At 38.4% G+C, this 20,442-nt stretch overlaps 1 protein-coding gene across 1 annotated transcript in view; it reads left to right on the top strand.

Annotated features, from left to right (window-relative positions):
• PTPN22 (protein tyrosine phosphatase non-receptor type 22) overlaps window positions 1–20,442 on the top strand; it is a 74,104-nt gene that overhangs the window by 40,546 nt on the left and 13,116 nt on the right. The window contains 7 exon segments of the mRNA XM_044004978.1: window positions 4,648–4,724; window positions 4,824–5,644; window positions 9,458–9,538; window positions 9,986–10,116; window positions 11,192–11,219; window positions 14,501–14,578; window positions 19,736–19,851. Of these exon segments, the coding sequence (XP_043860913.1) occupies window positions 4,648–4,724; window positions 4,824–5,644; window positions 9,458–9,538; window positions 9,986–10,116; window positions 11,192–11,219; window positions 14,501–14,578; window positions 19,736–19,851 (1,332 nt within the window).

The following is a 20,442-nucleotide window of genomic DNA, read 5'->3' as shown; positions in this document are numbered from 1 at the left end:
TAGCATAAAGGGACAAAGGGAAATGGTACCACAGCACACTAGGACCCTTTCTCCCCAACTATTTTATATTTAACTACTTTTTTTATATATTCACTTAATATTTATGCTGTGTATTTATGCTGTGTATATATACATATATACACAGCATAAATATTAAGTATGTACATATACATACATATATACACACAGACACATATATACATATACATTTGTACTCCCATTACAATGTAAGATTCTTTGAAATAGATTGTTTCCTTCTTTGTACTTATATATCCAGGCCTAGCACAGTTCTTGGCACAGAGCTGGCACTTAAAAATACTTGAATGATTGATTAGAAGCACCAAAGAACCAAACATTTAAATATTTTTGAGAAACAATACTAGCATCTACTTTATAGTCTAGGTGTGTAATATTAGAGTTTTATCTGATATAGCCATTATCCTTTGGAGACATGAAGCAGGCTTTAGTCATCCCAAACTATATAATTATACCCCACTTTATAATTCAGTTCAACAGGTCAACATAAATTTATTAAATACTTATAAGTATGTGTCAAAGGCTGGAGATATAGAGATCTGTCACAGGCCCTGCTTTTAAGTAATCTAATTGGAGGAAAGGTAGATACACCAATAACTGTAATAAAAAGGGGAGTAAGATACATGCGTATGGGAAGTTCAGTCAAAGTACTATGCAAAATTTGAGGAAGGAGAGATTACTTTCAGCTAAGTGGAAGGTATAAGGAGTTAGAAAAGTCTTTATGAAGGAGGTGGTAACTAGGTCTTATTTGAAACTTTTTTGTGGGGGTGGGGCAATGAGGATCAAGTGACTTGCCCAAGGTCACACAGCTAGTATGTCAAGTATCTGAGGCTGGATCTGAACTCAGGTCCAGGTGCTTTATCCACTGTGCCACCTAGCTGCCCCTGATTTGAAACTTTAAAGAAGGAATGGACTTAAACTATTTTTTTTTGGCAACAAACATTTATTTGTAAGGGTAGTTTTCAACATTCATTTTCATAAGATTTAGAGTTCCAAAATTTTCTCCCTCCCTCCCTTTCCTCCCCTCTCCACAAAACCACAACCAGGTTATATATGTACAATCCACGAGTGCTCTTTTTATCAGTTCTTTCTATGGGGGTGGATAGTAAGCTTTGTCATTAGTCCCTTGGGATTTTCCTGCATCATTGCTTTGCTGAGAGTAGTTAAATCATTCACAATTGCTTATAGAGCATAATGCTGTCACTATGCATAATGTCTTCCCAGCTCTGCTCACTTCACTATACATCAGTTCATTAGTCTTTCCAGGTTTTTCTGGGATCATCCTGTTTGTCATTTCCTATAGCACAAGACCATTCCACCACAATCTTATACCACAGCTTCTTCAGTCGTTCCTCAATTGATGGACATTCCCTTGATTCTTCAATTCTTAGCCACTACAAAGAATTGCTATAAATATTTTTTGTACAAATTTTCCCCCTTTTCTCTTTTTCATGATTACTATTGTTAACTGTTTCCCTTCCATCCCATTCCCTTCCCCATGATATTTATTCTATTATCCATCTTCTTTCATCCTATCCCTCTTCAAAAAGGATTTGCTTCTATCTGTCCCCTCCCCCAATCTGCCCTTCCTTCTTTTGCTCCTCTCTTTTTTTTTTTTTTTAGTGAGGCAATTGGGATTAAGTGACTTGCCCAGGGTCACACAGCTAGTAAGTGTTAAGTGTCTCAGGCCGGATTTGAACTCAGGTCCTCCTGACTCCAGGGCCGGTGCTCTATCCACTGCTCCACCTAGCTGCCCCTGCCCCTCTCTTTTTATCCCCTTCCCCATCTATTTTCCTGCAGGGTTAGAGAGATTACTCCACCTAATTGAGTGTGTACATTATTCCCTCCTTGAGCCAATTCTAATGAGATTGAGGTCTTTGAGCCAATTCTGATGAGTGTTAGGCTCATTTACTGCCCAGATTAAATATATTACTCCACCCAGTTGGGGGTGTGTGCTAGTTTCTCCTTGAGGCAACTCTGATGAGTTTAAGGTCTTTGAGCCTTTTCTGATGAGTATAAAATTAATTTACTGCCCTGCTCCTCCCCCATCTCTTCCCCTACTCCATAAGCCTTTTCCTGTTTCTTTCATGTAGGATTTCACCTTTGCCCTTCCCCCACCCCCAGTGCATTCCCCATACCCCTCAATTTAACCCTAAAGATGTCATCATGGGGCAGCTAGGTGACACAGTGGACAAAGCATCCACCCTGGACCCAGGGGGATCCCAGCCAAAACCTGTCCTCAGACACAAGACAGTCACCCACTGCATGACCCCAGGTATGTCCCCCAACTCCACTTTTTTATAGTTCTCTAGGGTCTTGTATTTAAAAGTCAAATTTGCCATTCAGTTCAGGTCTTTTCATCACAAATATCTGAAAGTCCTCTTTTTCATTAAAGTCCCATTTTTTCCTCTGATAGATTATGCTCACTTTTGCTGGGTAGGTGATTCTTGGTTGTAATCCCAATTCCTTTACCCTCTGGAATATCATATTCTATGCCCTCCAGTCCTTTAATGTAGAAGCTGCTAGATCTTGTGCTATCCTGACTGGGGCTCCACAGTGCTTGAATTCTTTGTTTTTGGCAGCTTGCAATATTTCCTCCTTGACCTGAGAGCTCTGGAATTTGGCTATAATATTTCTAGTTTTCCTTTTGGGATCTCTTTCTGGAGGTGATCAGTGGATTTTTTTCAATTTCTATTTTAGCTTCTGCTTCTAGAATTTCAGGGCAATTTTCTCTGAGAATATCTTGGAAGATGGACTTTAACTTTTCTTTCACTTTTGTGTGTATGTGTTGTGTATGTGTGTGTGTGTGTGTGTGTGTGTGTGTGTGTGTGTGGCAATGAGGGTTAAGTGACTTGCCAGGGTCACACAGCTAGTAAGTGTCAAGTGTCTGGGGCCGAATTTGAACTCAGGTTCTCCTAAATCCAAAGTCAGTGCTTTATCCACTGTACCACCTAGCTGCCCAGGACTTTAACTTTTAATAAGAGTTCATTCTAAGTATGGGAGAACATGTCAATAAAAGTATCGGGAAAGGAGAGGCCAGAATAAGAATTAGGTTTGTAAAGTGATTTAGCTTGTATGGAATATAGACTACACGAAGAAGAATAATCTTCGGAAAAGTTGGGCAGCTAAGTTGGGAGAAAACTGTGAAGTTCTTTGAATGCCAGGAGCAGGAGCAGATAGTCAATATAGAATCACTGAAGTATTCTGAGAAGAAAGATGACATGGTAGGAGAGGAACATTAGATTACTCAGGCAGCAGTATGATGCTTGAATGAAGAGTGGAAAGACTGGAAACAGGAAGACTATTTGGGAGGCTATTAGAATAGCCTATAAAAGAAACGATAATAGCCTGAACTAGGGTGATAGCAGTGGCAGTAGAAGGAGGGGATGAATGTGAATGGTATCAGGAAAGTAGAATTTCTCAGAACTGGAAACTGACTGGATGTGTTTGGTGAAGAACAGAGAAAAGTCAAAGATAATTTTAGGGTTAGGAGTTTGGATGCCTAGAATGACATTATTGCCACCAATATGAATAGAGAAATTAGAGAAGCTATTAGAGGGAGAATGATCAGTTTACTTTTAGATATAATGAGTTCTAAGTGCCAGTGGTTAACTGAAGCAGAGATATCCAACAGGTAGCTGAAGATATATAAAGAGACTGTGGTAGGCAATGGGGAGCCATCTTTGGAGTTTGTTAGTCATCTACAGACAGCTAAAGTGATGAGAGTTGATGAGATCACCCAGGGAGAGGTGTAGAGGGAAGGAAAAGGTCTGAGAACAGAGCCTGAAGGGATACCTATGTTTAAGGTACAGGAAGAAGACAAGGAAGATGACAAGCTAGTAAGAGAGTTCTATTTTACTAATAAATACAAACCTTAAAAAAATTTTTTTTTGGTCAAGACCTGTGATTTTATTGGTTTGGAGAAAACTCAGGGTAGAAAATTCATCTGTCAATGTGCATTGGCAACCCATCTGTGACATTCAGTCTTATTTATTGTTGTATTTGTATCCCTAGTAATTGGCAAAGTACCTGGCACATAGTTAAGTGTTTAATAAATTCTTTTCCATCAATCCATCAGCAAGTACTTATTGAGCACTTACTATGTGACAGACACTGGGCAAATAAGTAAAAAGAACAAAACAACTTCTATCTGTAAAGAACTCGCATTCTAATGGAAAAGACAGCAAGAACCCATAAAACAGATATAGTACAGATAGTACACACAACACACACAAAGAAGGTATGTACAATGGGAGAGTGGGAGGATCAGGAAAAGCTTTGTACAGATGATGCTAAAGCTACATCTTAAAGGAAGTGAGGGGTCTTAAGAGGCAGATTAAGAAGCACACACCTTGTTCCTCATGGGTCTTGACTAAATAAATCCCTAACCCTCAACATTTCTGAGCTTTACCTAATCTTTTTATAAATCATTTGAAAATCTGTAGCTTTCTCAAAGACCTGCTGCCTTGCCTAATGAAAAGCACTGGACAAAGTAGATCTATGAACAATTCCATCACTGCACAAGATTTTCTTTGGTAATCTTCACCAAAATATAGTCTTAAATGTCTGATCCATTTCTTTACCCACTGTCTTCCTCTTCTTCTTCCAAAGATTCAAGGAAACCATGCAATACTTAAGCCACATTCAGCTCTCGAAGGTGATCCTTATTCTCATATGGCACCAGATTGGTGAGTTTTGTGAATCATCTACATAGGGAGGGATAGGAGAATATGTGCTTGTCAGTCATGAGGATGCTTTGTGGTCTCACTTGTTACTGTTTGTTACAGTCCTGATGAAGACGACTCAGTAAAATGCCAGCAGAACAAACATGTGACCCAAGAAGGAACAGTAAAAGCTTCATCATTAGATTGTGGTACTCCTGAACCACATGGAAGCCAAGGATTCAGTGCACATTCAGTTAAGCAGGATGCTTCTGTTGAAGTTTTGGAGTTAAACTGTAGTTCTGAGCAAAATGCAGATAGATGTATGAAATGGGAGACAAAGTTACATTCACTGCTTGGGGAACCACTCCAAAAACATGGAAGTTTGGATTTGAACTCCATTTTGGCTGGGACTTGTTCCAATTCAGGACATGCAAATGGAAGACAGCCTAATGTAAAGGTGCCACTGACACGAACCAAATCCACTCCCTTTGAATTGCCACCACCGAGACAAACAAAGGAGTGTGAAATCAATGCTGCATTTCCTTGTTTGGAAGCCCAGCAGGGCCACTCCTACTCTTCTATTGACTTACAGGCTCAAAGGCTAAAAACTATTTCTTCAGTGGAACTGAATCATTTACTAAGTGACCCGAAGCCCCAAATGCATGCTGCTTCCCATCCCAAGGTCTATGTTTCCAGTGCATACAAGGTACATCCTTACACTTCCTTAGCAGAAGACCCTTATTTTTCACAGCTGCCTCCAAGTAACGCTGATCCTCCGATGTGTGTCGATTTCTTGGAGAAGCCAGGTGGAACTGTCTTTTCTTTCTCTTCATCATCTACAGCCACTACAACTCCAATCTGTGATGGTGGTTCATTTAATTCTTTAGCATCAAATCCTTCAACCAATCATTTTCATCCACCTCTCAGTAGAAGGACATCAGTAGGTAAGTTACTAAAAAAAGGATGAATGCAATCCTGAGATTAATTACATTTCCAGTAGATGTGGTTTCCTATTAAAAAAAAAAAAAAAAGGCAAAGTCAGGAAGGCCTGAATTCAAATCCAGCATCAGACAGTAACTGAGTGACCCTGGGGCAAATTGCTTAACCTCACTGGGTCTGTGTCCTTACCTGTAAAATGAGGGGATTGGACTCACTGACCTTTGAGGTCCCTTCTAGGTCTTTATGACTATCACAAGTATTTTACTGTTAACTACACTGGCAATGCCAAAGGAATACCATTAAAATAATAATTGCTAACATTTATATAGTGCTTATCATATGCCAAGCATTATGCCGAGCGCATTGTACCAATATCATCTCACTTGATCCTCAAACAACTGTATCAGGTAGGTGTTATTATAATCCCCATTTTATAGATGAAGAAACTGAGGAAAACAGAGGTTTGCCTAGGTTCACACAGCTAATGTCTGAGGCTGGATTTGAACTCAGGTCTTCCTGATTCCAGGCCCAGTGCTCTGTCCACTATGCCACATATATGTATACACACATATTTGTACATATATACACATACATATATGTAAAAAATCATTTCTATTGGTTACCCCCAATTTTTTATTTTAGGGGATTTTTAAAAACATTTTTAAATAGTTGAATTTACTAATGGGATATTGCAGCACTGGACTATACATCAAATTTTTAGGTCAGATATCTTTGGTGTCCATTGCAAGGCTCACAGGAATATTGTACAATAGAATCACATGCCATACTAATAAAAGCTCTAACTTAAGGGGAATTTTCACCATGATAAAAAAGTAGTTGTTTTCCTTTCCCCTTTCTTCTTCCTATTTCTTCCCTCCTCTTATTCTTTTTTATCTTCTTTTCTTCCTTTTTTTTTCTTCCTGGCACCTTCTTTCTTCCTTCCTACTTCCTTCCTTGCTCCTTTCCTTCTTTATTTATCTATTTGGGGGGAATTTAGGTACGAATATGATAGAAATAGCATTGCCTTTTTATACATGATGGGAATGAAAAAGAACTGATGTTTAGGTAGCATGCTAGTAACTTTTACTTCTACCCCTTTTGTCATTACTCTGGATTTTCCTTTATGTAGCATAAATTTTTTGGTGTTAGGTTTAGAAATTTGGGTGACTTTTTCCAATGAAGGTATTTAGAAATGGTACATTTTTCTTTTGGGTGGTTTGGGAATGTGGGTTCCTTTTCCTGCTGGGAGAATTTGGGAAATCTGAAGTGATGAATACAAGGCCTTCTCTAATGCCTCATTATGGCAGGAAGAGGTCCCTGTTTCAAAGATTATGCCAGCAAAGCACAAACTATCAAACTATAGGTTAGGGAGCAGACTTTGTGGTTCTCATTTGAAGAGTTCAAAGAAGTACATTATCAGAAGGCTAGTCATCAGGTGAGGCATTTTGGGTGGGCCACAGCTTTAAATTACCCGAAGCTCATTTACTAAGGCACAAGGAGTTGGGATCTGTATTAGTAAAGGGAATACTAATAATTGTGAAACCACTGATCTCCGAAGTTGAGGAGGTGAAAAAGGGTGAGAGGAGACAGAAAGGAAGCAGAGTTCTCCTTAGCATGTATGTAATCAGGTATTTTCATTATACAGTTGTTAAATATGTAGGGATACAATACCCCTTACTATTCAGGAGTATTTCTTGTAACAAGATCAACAAAGTATAGTTCTTATCCTTGCGAGGCATGGAGATAGCTTTGTTTGCCGGATGTTTTGTTGCAAGGGATTTCATATATATTTAAAGAAAATTACCTTGTTCGATCAATCTAAAACAATCAATGAATAAGCATTTACTAAGTGTCTACTGTATGCCTGGCACAGTACTAGCTACTAGGGTAGACATACAAAATCTCAGATTTGCTGGAGTTGTTTAGGCATTTAAATGCCTTATTGGATACCCACAATATTGCAGACATAAATAACAAATCTCCATTTTCAGAGTTGCACCATCTGATACATGTGCCACCTAGTGATCATTCACTTTTTTCTCTCTTTTTTTTTTTTATCATAAAAGTATTTTATTTTCTGGTTACATGTAGCGATAGTTTTCAACTTTTGTTTTTATAAGATTTCTAGTTCAAAATTTTTCTCCCTCTCTCCCTTCCCTCCCCCATCCCCAAGACAGCAATCTGATAGAGGTTAAAAATGTACAATCACATTGAACATATTTCTGCATTAGTCATGCTGTGAAAGAAGAATCAGAACAAAAGGGAAAAACCTCAAAAAAGAAAAACAAAAAAAGTAGAAATAGTATAGTTCAATCTGCATCTAGATTCCACAGTTCTTTTTTCTGGATTTGGAGAGTATTTTCCATTATAAGTCCTTTGGAACTATCTTGGACCACTGTATTGCTGAGAAGAGATAAGTCTATCACAGTTGATTAACATACAATGTTGTTGATACTGTGTACAATGTTCTCCTGGTTCTGCTCATTTCACTCAGCATCAGTTCATATAAGTCCTTTCCAGGTTTTTCTGAAATCCACCTGCTCATCGTTTCTTACAGCACAATAGTATTCCATTACCTACATATACCATAATTTGTTCAGCTATTCCTTAATTGATGGGCATCCCCATACTTTCCAATTCCTTGCCACCACAAAAAGAGTAGCCATAAATATTTTTTGCACATGTGGGTCCTTTTCCCTTTTGATCATTTACTTTTTTTTTTTTTTTTGGAGAGGCAATTGGGGTTGAGTGAGTGGCTCAGGATCACACAAATCTGAGGTCAAATTTGAACTCAGATCCATCAACTGTGCCACCTAGCTGCCCCCTGATCATTCACTTTTAATATTTCCCTACCCCCCTAATGATGCAGTATTTCAGGAAAATATCATTAATATACACTAGTATCCATACATCTTAAGAACAAGGGAAATATCTATAGTCTAGATAGCTACATTATCACCAAAAAGATGCATAGGACCACTACAATTGTCTTTTTTTTTTTTTTTGTGGGGCAATGAGGGTTAAGTGACTTGCTCAGGGTCACACAGCTAGTAAGTATCAAGTGTCTGAGGTCAGATCTGAACTCCTGTGCTCCTGAATCCAGGGTCAGTGCTTTATCCACTGCGCCACCTAGCTGCCCCCTACAATTATGTCTTAACCATTGACACAGATGAGTAAGTTGCATAGCAAGGCATTTTAAATCATTTTTATTGTGCAAACTACATAAAATGCTCAAGCAAAAGTGATATGTAGAAAACAACTTAAAATTACCTTAAGTTAATATATTTTGTTTTACTAATTCACCTGGTACTTTAGAAACAGTCATGAAATATGCCTGAGTTTTATAGGTTTTAAGACAAAAATAGAATAATAGCTAACATTCAAATAGCACTTTAAGGTTTACTGAGCACTTTTGTATATACCTTGGGAGGCAAGTACTGCATGTATTGTTATCCCAGTTTTACAGATAAAAAAACTGAGGCTCAGAGAAGTGAGGTAATTTGCCCCCAGGGACTATCTAATGTCATTAAAATCCTAGTCTTCCCCTTTTTGAGCTGGTTGGTATGGGTTGGGCTGGATAGCTGCTAAGGTTCCTAACAAGTCTGAAAGTCTCAGAACTAAGCTACTTGCATAGGCATCATGAAATCAAGATCAGTGAACTCCTATTACTGCTCCCCACCAAGGTGGCAGAACAAGTAGGTGTCTCACTGGTTGAAAATGGTTAATGTTGCAATCAAGCATTTGCATTAGAATTAAAATTTTCTTTGGGTTGTTCAATTCTATTAGTTGAGTCCATATTTTTGGCATTTTGGATTCAGACTCTGCAGAATTAGATGATGAAATCCCTCCTCCTTTGCCTGAACGGACCCCTGAATCCTTTATTGTGGCTGAGGAATCTGGTGAGTATAGATGGCTTAAAAATACTCAAGTGGCAAGAGTCAGTTGCCCCCAAAGCAATCATAGCGCCTAGAACAAATCTAGTTGAGAGGATTGGGAATCAAGGGAAGAAGTGCTGCTGCGATGACCCAGAGTATGGTGGTCTGAGGCTTGGTGAGGACCTGATTGTGGTTTCCTTGCCCTTTTGCACCAATAGACTGAGAAACAGGGAAGGAAGTTAGGAGGACTTTGGGAAATGTGTCCCCAGGTCTTCCCAACACAGTTATGGCTCTGGTCACCAGAGAAGACTCACGTAAAACGAGGGCATAGTTGGACGACATCATCCCAAATTCTCTTCCAGCTCTAAAGATCTATAAAATCCTTATGTTCTGTGTGCTGGTTTTGAGTCAAATTTAACTTTCAAGGGAATAAATGTTCCCAGAAATTAAATCATATTTAATGGATTCCAGGAAACTTTTCAGAGATGACTTCCAAAGCCCACTCTTCACCTGCGAAGCTAAAAATTGGAACATCATTGGAATGGAGTGGAGTTACTGAATCAGAGAAATCTGATGACTCAATTCGACTGAGACCAAGTAAGGTAAATAAGTATATCTCTTCTGACTCATCTCATCTGGGTTTACTTGATTTCTTTATTTATGCGTTTCTAAGCAGTTATTCATTCTGTTAATTCATTTGATCAATATTTATCAAGCACCCAGAATCTTCAGAACGTTGGGCACTATGAGGGATAACAGATGAATTTAGATATGGTTTCTGCCTCCATGCCTAGAACCTAGCAGGGGAGATTAGACAAAAATAACTGCAGTACACAGACATAATATGATAAATTACATGAGAGGGATGGTCGAAATTCAAAGGAAAAAGATCTTCTCTGGTTGGGTGGATCAGGGAAGGAGGTGGCATTTAAAATGAACTCGAACAATTAATTGAATAAAAACAGAATGGTTCATGAATTTGCAGTTCCCTATATCAATTTTCTGGCAGGCAATATAAGTTAAATGTAGGGTGATGTGTTGTGCAAAACAACTTTCTAGTTTCTTTGCATATTAAAAATCAGCTTTATAACAATAATGCTCTGAGCTTCAGGGACCAAAATTATGCATAACTTTTGTATTTCTCCCTAATTCTATAAGCTAGGAAACATTTGCAAAAGCTAGGAAATTGTTTTAAAAATTTCTATTGTTTATTTTAGTACAATACACAGTAGGCAGGCATTGAATGTTACCATTTGTATTTATTAGAAGCACCAAGTAATCATCAACATATGCTTTATTATAGAGAACTTTATCCTAAAAGCATTTTAGAAATTAAGTTAGGGCTCTATTTTAATAATATGTTTCTGGTTTTTAAGAAAGGAACTTGAAGAAAACTTCTCTAACTGAAACCTCAGGGGGAATTTCTAAGTAGGAAGGAAATAAATTCTTCAGGTTGGGTCAGTTCAGGACTAAGTGTCATGGGATATAAACTAACTGTAAGAACGGAGGGTAATGGTTTCGTAGCTTATCTGACTTATGAATCAGGAGAAACAGGGAGTCCTATTAACCTCTTCTATAGCAATCTCCGTTGGGACATGGGAAATCATTTTCCATTATACTACTTACTGCCTCTTCTGTAGATATTAAATGTTTTTTTTTCCTTTTGTTTACTTGTAGAGTGTGAAGCTAAGAAGTTCCAAATCAGGTAAAATTGTCTTTGGTTTTGTTTTTTTAAACAATTTTTGAAATAACATAATGAAGACCTTTCAGATAGTGTAAAAATGATCCACTGAACTTTAAAAGTAATTAACCTCCAAAACCTGTGTGGTTTCCTCCAATAGCTGAAGATATGTAACCTTAGATCAAGAGGAAATATTTCTGGTTTCCCTAGTCCAGGGGTTCTTAACCTCTTTTTGTGTCATGGACCCCTCTAGCAGTCTGTGAAACCTAATGACCCCTTCTCAGCATATTTTTAGATGTATAAAATATATAGGTTTACAAAGGAAACCAATTATATTGAAATATCGTTATCAAAATATTTTTTTAAAAAGTTCAAAGACCTCAGGTTAAGAACCCCTGCCCTAGTGTAAAAGATCTTCCTCAGCACTCCCATCTCCCTATCCTGTCCTATAGGCAGGTTTAAAACGTATAGTTCTCTGTTCCATACCAATTTTCCTTGATTCTATTTAAAATGAAATATTGCGGGGCAGCTAGGTGGTGCAGTGGATAGAGCACCGGCCCTGGAGTCAGGAGGTGACCCTGGGCAAGTCACTTAACCCCAATTGCCTCACACACACACACACACACACACAAAAAGAAATATTGCAAGCCTTTTAACCATTTCATTGCCATGGGGATATAAGGTAGGGGAAAATGGAAAGGGTATGTCCAGGAGGGTCATTTGGACTGGGCCTCAAACTTAGCAGGTGCTAAGGATCTGTCACTGTTCAGCTGTGGAACATTTGAAAGGCTTTGCCAGGCTTAATAATTAAATGAAAGCTAGATGTATATTTTCTCAATAATTAGCATATTTGCACAGGAAGAGGCTAGAATAAATTTTTTTGGGGGGGCCATATCTTTTTCATACTTGGGTGGATTTGTAACCTAATCAATATGAGTATTCCCTCCAGTGATTAAAAATGAAAGATTTTCATTTATGTTCATGTTCTTTATAGAGGTTTAGGCCTCTCTGAATCTCTGAGAGTCCTGGTCACAAGGTGGATCTTTGACTTGCTCTTTTGTTCCCCAATTTACAGTTTTTTTGGGTGCTTTCCTGATTTGTGTCACCACAGAGGTACTGACAGATTAGGAAAAGGAAGTAGCTGAGTTTAATTCTTTCAGATTATTCAGATCTTATCAAACAAGCACTGAGCAGCCACCACAGAACCAGCACTTATCTATGTAGTAAAGAATATTGAAGTAGAGCCAATTTTTTCCTTGAAGGAGTTTTTATATATGCAGATGAATAAACACACAATTATTTAAACATCAAGCTTTTTCTTCCCCACTTTTTGTGCTGACTGCACAGTAGGAATTTAGGGAAGAGAGATATTACTACGGACTGGAATAGTTAGAGAGGATTGCATAGAAGAGGTAGGCTTTGAGTTAGATCCTGATATCAAGTATCATTTGGATAAACAGTGGAGAAGAAGGAGGACATCCCAGGTGAGGGAACAGAATTAGCAAAAGGTATGGTGACAGGAACAACCAAATGTGGTACAGTTAACAGTGAAGAAACTGGCTTCACTGAATTATTGGGAAATAATGCCCAGATAATAAGGAGTTGTTTGAAAGCCAGACAGAGGAGTTTGGATTTATTGTAGTATGTGAGAGTCAGTGTAGGTTCTTCATCAGGGGCTGACATGATGAAATTCTTTTTTAGGAAAATTAGCCTGGCAGTGGTATTCAGTTATTTGTTGATTGACTTGAGTTCCACAAAGCATCTTCTACTGGCAAACAGAAAGATGACAAAGTTTCTAACATTTGAAATCAATAGTCCTGTTATGCTTTCCCTTACTCTATGTAAGGTACAGGCAAAAAAGCTTTAAAAGTCTATTTCATGAACCTTGAAGCAGGAACACACCAGTTTGATTAGTCGATTCAACCTTTTTTGATGGTACAGAATCTACCTAATTCAATTTAAAGTATTAATCAAAGATGCTATACAAAGTTTTAGGATTTTAACATCTTAGGTATTACATCACAGCCTCTTAAAATTAAATTCCACATTTTCTAACTGCCAATTATGAATGTAATAGTGAATTTTTCATTAAAAATGTCCCTCTTTCGGGAAAGCTAGGTGGCACAGTGGATGAAACACTGGCCCTGGATTCAGGAGAACCTGAGTTCAAATCCAGCCTCAGTCACTTGATACTTACTAGCTGTGTGACCCTGGACAAGTCACTTAAACCTCATTGCCCTGTCCAAAAAAAAAAGTTCCTGCTTTGTTTTTTAAAGTTCCTGTTTCTATAAAAAAAAAAATAAAAGCCTATTTTAGAGACAAATGCTAGGATTGCTACAAAATCAAATTGATAAATAGGTGAAAGTCTAGCATTAGTGATACCTCATAGTAATGGCAAAGGAGTTGCAAATCAATATGTCCACCAAGCATGATAATATGCAGCATGAATATTTCATAGATGTGAACATACCTTTTGTAAATATCTTGCATGTTTACAATTTCTTCCAAGCATATAATAGGTGTTTATATGATTGTATGCTTTACATGATCTCATTTGCATGCCCTAATATCCCTGTGAGGTATTATCTACATTTTATAATTAAGGAAACTCAAACTCACACAGTTAATGTCAAAGTAAAGATAGGAACCCAGGCTTTCCTGACCCTAAATCTACTATGCTATTACAATAAACTGCTTCTTCAGATGAGGTTGTGATTAATAAAATGCAATTCATTTAAGAGCACCATTGACTTCATATTTTAGCTTTCTGGCACATTACTAAGAGGAATAACTACTATCATTTTTTTTTTTAAAACATTAAAAGGCTCCTCATACTTGGAAAGAATGGGAGCCACTGCATTGGCATCTAGTTGTGTTCAATCCCCAGTTGAATTTTTAAACCCCTTATGTTTTGTTGTACTTTCCACCATGGCAGAAGCCTCATTAAAGAGCTGCCTAGCCCCGCTCTTCTCTTGGAACTAAAAGCCTAAGAATGGAACTTAACTGTATCTCTAGTGCTCAGCGAAGCACCTGGTGCAGAGTAAATGTTTTTAAAAATGCCTGTTGACAATACTGGAAAGAAGCTCAGGGACTGGACAGATGTAGGTAGAGAGACTACTTGAGGCTTTAATATTTTAGGAAGAAATATTAGAATCACCTTATTTAGGTAGTTGCAAATTAATATTGAATAAGTTCGTTTGGCTACAATAAACAAAGGTCATCCAGGATTGCAAAGATTTTAACTTTAAGACATAATTTTTAATTTAAAGACTTTTTTGCTTTTCTGTTCTTCCTTCATCTCATAGATGAGGATCGTTCTTCATCCCCTCCTCCTCCACTTCCAGAAAGAACACCCGAGAGCTTCCTTCTTGCTGATGAAGACTGTAAGTGGCAAATGTCTCCTCCTCCTTAAAAAAGGGTTCTTATAAATGACAATTTAGAAAAAAATTAAAGATACTGTTTTAAGTTTGAAAACGCTGGGCAGAAATGAAAAGTACAGAAAGGGTTAAATAAGATACAAAAAAGGTACAAAACTGAAAATATATAGAAATATCAGAAAAAAACCAAACCAGGACAAGTGGTTGAACTTATAGCTAAGAAGTGACACTGGCTGGGTGCCCAGATTTGAATTCTCATGTTGCTATCAGAGCTATTTCTCATGGAATTACTAGTTCTCATGGAGCTATTTGAAGTGCTCAGTAGGTTTGGTAGGCTTAGGAACTGATTTACACTAAAATGTCACAAGAGGCTGACTTATAAACCAATGAAAAATATGCCTTTCTCGTGGCTTAAGTACTGTTTATTATCTAGGGCACTCCATTCCTATATTATAGTTCCTGGGAAACTAATTTTAATCCTCTGGTGATGTCACCACCTTGCTGCTCTCTGCTGGGTGGCACTGTCATCATTGAGCTGCTTTCTGCTTTCATATATTGGAGTGTAAATAGAAAGCCTCTTCCTGAGAATGAAGAGGTAAAGCTCATTTGGTGTACAGGCAAAAGTGAGGAGCCCCACATCCAGCCAGGCAGTCAATACAAGTCAGCAAAATCTTCCAGGCAAAAATGAAGTCTAGGGGCAGCTAGGTGGCGCAGTGGAGAGAGCACCGGCCCTGGAGTCAGGAGTACCTGAGTTCAAATCTGGCCTCAGACACTTAACACTTACTAACTGTGTGACCCTGGGCAAGTCACTTAACCCCAATTGCCTCACTTAAAAAAAAAAAATGAAGTCTACTCTCTTTACTTTATTACTGGTGCCTCTATTCAACTATCAGACTTGGAGTTAGAAAATTCCTGGTACTTTTGGTTAAATCCTTAATTATCAAGCTGTAGCCCCAAACCCATGTTAGAGCCTCTCCAACAAAATCCCACTGAACCTGAGTGGAAGCCAGGGCTATGAGCTCCTTCCCATCATTTTGCCTGATGGCATGCATATGAACCTAGAAACAAGACAGAAGGTTGAGCAACACAAGATCTGTTAGCCTCTGCTAATTTACCTTTTTTTTTTTTTTTGTGGGGCAATTGAGGTTAAGTGACTTGCCCAGGGTCACACAGCTATTAAGTGTCAAGTGTCTGAGGCCAGATTTGAACTCTGGTCCTCCTGAATCCAGGGCCGGTGCTTTATCCACTGCACCACCTAGCTTGTCCCTGCTAATTAACTTTTTTTTTTTTAATGAGGCAATTGGGCTTAAGTGACTTGCCCAGGGTCCGACAGCTAGTAAGTGTTAAGTGTATGAGGCCGGATTTGAACTCAGGCACTCCTGACTCCAGGGCTGGTGCTCTATCCACTGCACCACCTAGCCGCCCCTAATTTAGTTTTAATATGTATCCTGCCATCAACAAATCTGACCTTGCACTTCGTTCTAGCTAGCACAAAAATGCTAGTTTCTCTATGCTCTTCCCCAGTGAGGAACTTGAAATCATTGCCTATCATACCTGATGCATGGTAGCTATTATTAGTTTTCACTGATTTTACCTTAGTCAACAGAGAATCTAATTAATTTCCCAATGGGCAACAAGTGGCTACAATATATTGTTTTTGCAAGGGCCTGGGTTGTTTTCTAGACTGGTAAATTGACCAATGGCTTTCAATTAGTCAGCCATCTTGTATGTTCCTTGAACACCAAGTTTACTTAGCAGAACTCCATTCCCTTAATGAAGTTTTGAATAATGAACTTGAACATTATTACCCCTTCCCTCAGTACAATGTAAACTTCCTGAAGGCAAATTCTATTTCATTTTTGCCTTTGTATTTCCTAGCATATAGTAGGAATTCAATGCTTTCTAAATTGAAAATCCCTACTTCTTCCAATCAGAGCTCTTTAGAGCTGATGTCACAGGTCAGGTCAGCAGTAGATCTCGTTTAAATCAGTTGGCATATATTCTGGGTTAGGCCTAACTCAAGCCAGTCCCTTGATATTTTAAATCTAATGGAACAGAAACTTTGAAACTAGGGATTATTTCATATTTTCTCCATATCTCACCAGAGCTTAACATCGTGGCTATACTCGAACAAAAGAACATATTAGGTAGTTCAACAGTAATCAAAAGATTGACTTAGCCATAGCAGGAGGATATTCATCAAGGATATTTAGCAAGTATACTACTACTACCACTACTACTGATCCAGTTGAAGAGAGCCCCGTGTTCAAGTTGTCCTTCCCAGGCCACCAGTCAAGTATCAGAAAGCACCGGGAACTTTTTGTAGCTATTTTGTACCCATGTGGCCAAGAAGTGATGACTATTGGTTTGGACCTTTAGTCCCCTCAGCCAATAAAGTCTTGAAGATAGTCTTAGTACTGCTAAAGGAAATGCTAGCCTATCTCAAATGAGGCAGGGGATTAGGGTATTGTTCCCACCATAGCATATCAACTGGCTATTAGTCTGTTCATCTCCTGTCTTCCTAGATGCTAAAGTATAAATTATTAGGCAACTGTGACTGTTCTCCAAACTTGAAAAGGTATTAAGGTAAAGATTGCAGTAGCATTCTTGATCATGCTGTATATATGTACTAGAAATGTGCCATGTTGATTATGCTGAATCTTTTGCTCTACTGTAATTGAAAGATGAAATGACAGGAAAACAAAGGTTGGATTTTCTGAGCATATCAATTTATTAAGCAGTTTAAGCCTGGACCCTGAATATAGGGGAACACAGACATACACCAAAAACAATAAAATAAGGCCAATTAATTAAAAGGAAATAATACAACATTAGGTAATCTGATTTCTAATTGGAGGAAAGATTAAAAATTTTTCAAGTTGCAGGGCGAGAGAGACTGAACAGGTATAATTTCCTGATAGCAGAAAAGGAGGTGTTCCACTCCCAAAGTATCGGTAAACAGTTAAGGGAACATGGAAACAGTAACATGGATTCATCAACACGGGGTCAGTTTTCAAATAAGACATATGAATTACTTGAGATATACAATGGTGAGAAAACTCCTTGGGTGAATCTTTTGGATCTGTGTTTCTGATCAGCATAACCTTGGCTTTTGGTTAAAGATCTCTAAACAGGAGGTAACGGTTATCCAGTTTCCCAGCCACATAGGGATAGGTTCAAACAATGCAATAAGGTTTTCTCACAATACAGAATTTGGACTAGACCCCTAATTGAATAGAAAGGGAACAAAGCTAGATCCAGAATTGAGTCACAAGATGGAGTCAGGGTGATTCACTCAATTCCCAGAATTAATAACTTGTTGTGCTAATCTCCTCAATTCCCTCAGATCAGATGGTGAGTCTCCTGGTGATGAGCTATTTCTAGGGGGAGATTGATGATGATGGTGTAATCAATCCAAAGAGTATGGATGGTGGGAAATGAAGAGTTGGGGTTGCTGAATCCTCTTTAAATGCAGGCTTTGGGAGTTTTCTGTTCTCATTTATTAGGCAGGTATTACATGCCCAGGCACTATGCTAAATGCCAGGGTTACAAATACAAGCAAAACCCTCCAAAACAAAACAAATAAAAAACTAGTCATTGCCCTCAAGGAGTTCACAATCTAATTGAGGAAAGCAATATGGCAAAAGGAAGTTTCATGAAGGAGTTGGGAAGGGAGGAAGCTACTCACATAGGAGCATGGTAGAAAAAGAAGTCTGGAAACTCCAAGCAGAATATGGAGTGAACATGGCTGACTGGCCTGGGTACTTTCCTTAAAATAGAAACTCTGGGATGAACTAGTCAATTAGAGGCAGGGACTTCAGGGGTGGAGGGATTTCCAGGATGAGAAGGCTGTAGGGACAGAGTGAAGTTTCGGAGTGAGAAGTTTGCTGTGTCATAGTCAAGAAAGAATTCTGGAGTCAGGAGGGAAGCCTGGGCAGTAGAAAGTGGGCATACCTTTCAGCAAACCTTGGACCTGACCAATACATCTTCTATATTGGTACAAATCCTTCATAGTGTAATTAAAGCATAGGAAACAGTATTTCAGATCAGTTGAAATGGTCAAGTAGGTCAAGATGCCCAATCTTAAGGACATGACTATTTTTGGTCGGGGTCAGAGTAGGAATAGTGTAGACACACCAATAAGACTGGATCACTGGTCAAGTTTTATGGAGAAGATTGTATAAATTCAGGCCTATGGAGCCATATCTATGGATGGTCCTAGCCCTGAATATGGATCTTCATAGTACCTTCTAGATTCCGGGAACTCCACAAAGTTCTTCCTGTTCCCATTACCCTGAATGGCATGCGAATGATCCTAGTAGAAAGAACAAAAAGCTAGATGGAACAGGTAGGGTCATGACTCTTGTTCTACATTTATGCCTTTATTAGTTAGAGTTGCCAGGGACTAAATTGCTGACTTTTTATGCATTCTGATAAGTTCAGTCTCTTCATAAGAGCTGGTTTTGAAGAGGGGAGGGGCTGGAGGTAGGGGATCAACCCTAGAATAAGGGAGATTAGACATTATGGTCTGATCAAATTTGGAAGACTAAGGAGTTTTCTGAGATAGCCTCGTTTCCTGATTAGCTTTGGGAGACAGCACCTTTTGACTTGCAACTGGGAATATGTATTATCTTCTATTAGGATATGAGATCCTGAAGAGCAGGGACTGTATTATCTATTTCTATCTCCAGTTTATTTTTTAAATAAATTTTTGGTTTTGGGTTTTTTTGTGAGGCAATTGGGGTTAAGTGACTTGCCCAGGGTCACACAGCTAGTAAGTGATAAGTGTCCGAGGCCGAATTTGAATTCAGGTCCTCCCGACTCCAGGGCTGATGCTCTATCCACTGTGCCACCTAGATGCCCCCCACTGCACCACCTAGCTGTTCCTAAAATAAATTCTTATTATTTTTATATTGCAACTGAGAAACTTCAGAAGACAGGTAATCTTACCCATTTTATGCAGATTCTTATTAGCTCATTTTCAAGATATTATTCTCATACTACGGGGACCTATCTATCAACTATGCTATACTAGAGCCTAAAAAGACTGTATTAAGAATTGTAGGATGAGTATATGCTTATGTACATAAACACATAGATTAAGGGGTTAAATGAATAAATGTGTATTTTTACATGTTTTATTAAGTGTTTTTGTTTTCTTAGCTATGCAGATCCAATCTGTAGAAACCCGTTCTACCAACTGCTTGGAGAACCTGGAAGATATAACTTCTTCTCAACAGTCATTGAAGACTTCTGGAAAAGGATTCACAAGGAGTAGGGTAATAACTTCAGAAACTCCAGTGACTTTCAGTTGCTTTAAAAACTGCCTTGGTTTAAATATCTCTATATAAAAATCATGTTTGGTAGGCCTGCTGCAAATTAGGTTAGCAAAGGAAATATAAAACATGAATCAAAGAACATTTAATTAAGCATTTCTAAAGAACCTACTGTGTAGGAAGCAACTGAGGAACTACTAGGCTAATAAAAAGAGTCATGTATCTTCTCTATAAGGTCTTACCATACAAGCATAACTTTTTTCAAGTATATTATCAACAAATGGAAATAGGAGAGATTGAAAACAGGGTTGCTAGGGCATATAGATGATAGAGTTGGGCAGGGTTGAAAAGGCTTGTAGAGAGAAGTTATGGGGTAAACTCTGAAAGAGAATCAGAACTGGAGAAGATGTTGGGTGGAACTGCTTGAGCAAATGAAGAAATAAAGAGCATGCAAGGGATAAGAAGCAGATTGGTTAGGCTAAGGTAAGTCAGCAGCTAGACTTGGAGTTCAAGAGCTTGCATTCAAATCTTGGCTCTACTACATACTGTCTTTGGACAAATTACTTAACCTTTCTGATTCTGTTTCCTTATTTG

Source organism: Dromiciops gliroides, chromosome 4, assembly GCF_019393635.1.
Source record: "Dromiciops gliroides isolate mDroGli1 chromosome 4, mDroGli1.pri, whole genome shotgun sequence".
NCBI classification, from domain to species: Eukaryota; Metazoa; Chordata; class Mammalia; order Microbiotheria; family Microbiotheriidae; genus Dromiciops; species Dromiciops gliroides.
Note: the sequence above shows the minus strand (reverse complement) of the source record. Positions and strands in the feature narration are given on the sequence as shown.